The sequence below is a fragment of the Contarinia nasturtii genome, unplaced genomic scaffold (assembly GCF_009176525.2).
Source record: "Contarinia nasturtii isolate CC-2019 unplaced genomic scaffold, AAFC_CNas_1.1 Cnas_scaffold_3366, whole genome shotgun sequence".
Taxonomy (NCBI): Eukaryota; Metazoa; Arthropoda; class Insecta; order Diptera; family Cecidomyiidae; genus Contarinia; species Contarinia nasturtii.
Genome location: NW_022200669.1, coordinates 1 through 3421, shown reverse-complemented (window position 1 = coordinate 3421; position 3421 = coordinate 1). Strand labels below are relative to the sequence as shown.

The 3421-nt window shown below is 33.6% G+C and overlaps 1 protein-coding gene across 1 annotated transcript; it reads left to right on the top strand.

The window, feature by feature from the left end:
* Positions 1–665: 665 nt before the first annotated feature.
* LOC116350044 lies at positions 666–1525 on the top strand (the record flags this gene model as incomplete). The annotated part of the gene is made up of 2 exons (XM_031781761.1): positions 666–1288; positions 1363–1525. Coding segments are annotated over exons 1-2 (786 nt in total), but the record flags the coding sequence as incomplete, so codon positions are not given.
* Positions 1526–3421: the final 1896 nt, after the last annotated feature.

The following is a 3421-nucleotide window of genomic DNA, read 5'->3' as shown; positions in this document are numbered from 1 at the left end:
TTATTTGATTCGGATTTTAAGCATTACTTTTTGGAAACATCAATTGAGAGGTACGTATAGTATAAATCGCTAGGGGTTAGACACCGTTTGCAAATGAAGAATATACAACAAATCCACGATTCTCGCTATTCTTACTATTCTCACTATTCCGACGATTCCAAAGAATTCAATGATCTAGTTTATATTCTGTTTGTGAAATTCAATATTTTTTGTAATTTCGAGAAATTTAAATTGAAAACTAACACAATTTAATAAAAATTAACACAGAATTGACATTTAAATTTTTAATAACTACATGTTTTGTATACGTATATATGTTCGTTGGTCGAAGCTGTCAAAATACGACCAACGAACTTATATCTGCTTTGACGGTTTTATAAATGAACTTATTTAAGCAATTAATAAATTAAAATTATAATTTTATTTCATAAATTTGATACCAATTATAACAAAAAATATTTAATTTCCAACGTTTTCAATAAATAAAAATTGCTTCATTAAATTGTTAAATCAAATTTTGTAAAAAAACACGAAGTGTATCACGCGAAAAAACAAATTCCACTATTCCGACGAATCCGACTATTATTTACAAATCCAAAGCAAACGACGATTCCTAATCCGAGTGTCCAACCCATAGATAAATCGATGGTTTCAATGTATCTAATATGTATAATTTTAACAGATTGAAAACCACCTACCGTCAATTCGAAATTGATTTACGGTTCGAAGACAAGGTGCCAAATTCTACTGATTTTCCGGCAAAACACTCAGATAGAGGGCATCAAATGGAAAGCAAAGGGTCAATTCCAAAGATTGATTTAATCGAAATCGATGATTCAAGCGATGAAGAAGGTCCCAGAGGAAGCACCAAGAACAATTCGACTCAAGTGATTCGAAAGCAGAAAAACCCGTCTTTTCATGGAAGTACTGCTTTTGATTCTGTTCAACGTAAGCACCATGCAACCATAGGAAATAGCACGTTGACAAAACGGACCAAAGATCGCAATGAATCTCGCATTGGCTCAACAACAATCAAAAGACGACGATTCGATAAGGAAATAAGTTCATTCTTTGATGGCCGCCAGACTGAATCAAGTGCCTTTGATAATTTTTTCCAAACTGTGGCAGCCAATCGCCAGCAGACTAATCAACATCGAGCAATAATCAGTTCCGGAAGCAACACTCGATCGATGTTGGGTGAAAGTCGAGTATCCAGAATCCCTATGCAAAGGACTTTAGCTGAAACAAATCAAATCGCCAATTTTGGAAATATCCCAATTTTTGATCAGTAAGATTGAGTTCAAACATTTGTATGAATGTTTCCACATAAATTCAATTCTAATTCTTCTCTCCTTTCTTCAGTCGCATTAAAACAGAGAGCACAAGTTCAATTGACACATCAACAGGAACATACGGTGGCCCCTTCATAATTAACAAATCCAACCTCACTGTTGACGACAATTTAGTTGTTGATTCAAGTGAAATTGCTTCCAACGAACGACGAGATGAAACCAGAAGTGAAGGGGTAAAGATATTGAAGAATAAAATGCGGCAATCAATTTCATCAAACCAGATGGAAATTAAGAAGCGATTTAAGTGCCAACTTTGTGAATATTCGAGCAACCAGCCGGGAAACCTCAAGCAACACAAGCGTACTCACACCGGCGAGAGGCCATATCAATGTGACATTTGCCACAAAGGATACAAAATCCTACAAAACATGAAGAAGCACAAAGTGAATCATATCGAACAGATCCCGTTTCATTGCCGAGGTTGTTTCAGTGGATTTTCTCAGAAGACCGAAAGAGACGTCCATGAAAAAGTGTGCAAAAATCGTCGATATGAATGCCATATCTGCAAGAAATTTGTCACTGTGGGTATAACTCAGTTGAAATTGCATATGCGAACGCACAACGGTGAAAAACCGTTTCGATGCGAGATTTGTATGCTGCGTTTCACTCAAAAAAGTAGTCTAAAAAAACATTTGCACAACATTCACACCCGAATCAACCATTGAATAATTACATCCATCTCTAAAATATTTCCAAAATCGAGTAAAAAATCTATTAGAAAACTGTTTAACAATAAGCTTCTATAACAAACATGCACCAAAACCAATTTGATTCAATACTAATATACAAATATCAATTCAAATATAAGTTCAACACCGAAATGGATTAAACCATTCCGCTTTATCAAATATTATTTAATCCAAACTACTGAATGTATTCAAAATAATTTCAGTTTTGCTATAAATAAACTATATTTACAAATCTATTTTCAAAACTTTATTAAATTGGACCATTCCATGTATCTCAGCATCGTTGAATCCCATCAACTGTCTGAATTTTAAATTCAAAGTTTTGCGAAAATTCTTATTTTTGAAGCGAAGAACTGAATTCGCCAAAAAGCGATTTGAATATGGCGAAACCCATTTTGACATCTCGTCTCGGCTTCTACCACTAATTATAATTTTATTTCATTTCCGCAAAGCACGCTTAGCATGTACAACGCCTGTTTTCATTTTGATCTTGCTTAATTACAATAAATTTCATTTATATAAATATCAAGAATAAAAATCGTGAAAATTAGACTTTGGTACCAATCTAAACGCCAAATAAGTCTTGCACCATAAAGCTTACATAGTAAAACAAGATCAAAACAACAACAACAAGTGATACAATAGATCCAGAATTATCGCAACTTTATGAAGGTAAGATTTCCAATGGTAATGAAACAAAACTCTTAATTTAAGGAACTAGTATTCCATGATGTGTATGTGTGTGTTTGTTGAAATAAAAAATCAACGTTTTACCGTAAAATCAGGAAAGTGTCTGATATGGTAAAATTCTTAACCTTAAAAATAATTTATTCTAGAAGATTGATCACGTGGCCGAGTTCTGATACTATGTCATAGGCTTTCCATGCACAATTGAAAACATAATTTATCTCTCAACTGAATAATTAACATTTATTTGATTGATTTGGAATTGTTAATTTACTTCTAAATTAGATGAATGCAACAACAACAATGTACTGGAAAAATGAGATGAACCAAATGCTCGCCAAGTTTGATCGCGAAGCCATCCACACTTTGAGCAAGATAAGGTTGACCTTCAAGCGCGACGGTCTGTCATTTGATTCTAATTTCAAGAACTACTTTTTGAAGACGTCAAAGGAACGGTACGCAAAGTTTTTTCTTTTTCAATTTCAAAATTATTCTCCATTAAAGAAAATCACTAGAATTGATTTGAATTTGCTTATGTCATAGACTGGAGGCAACATATCATCAATTCGAAATTGATATACAGCTTGAAGAACAGATGTTCAATTTCACAGCTGAAAGGGCTAAAATCTCAGCCGGGGATCAACTAGAAAGCAAAGAGTCAATTTCAAAGATTGATTTAATCGAAATCAATGA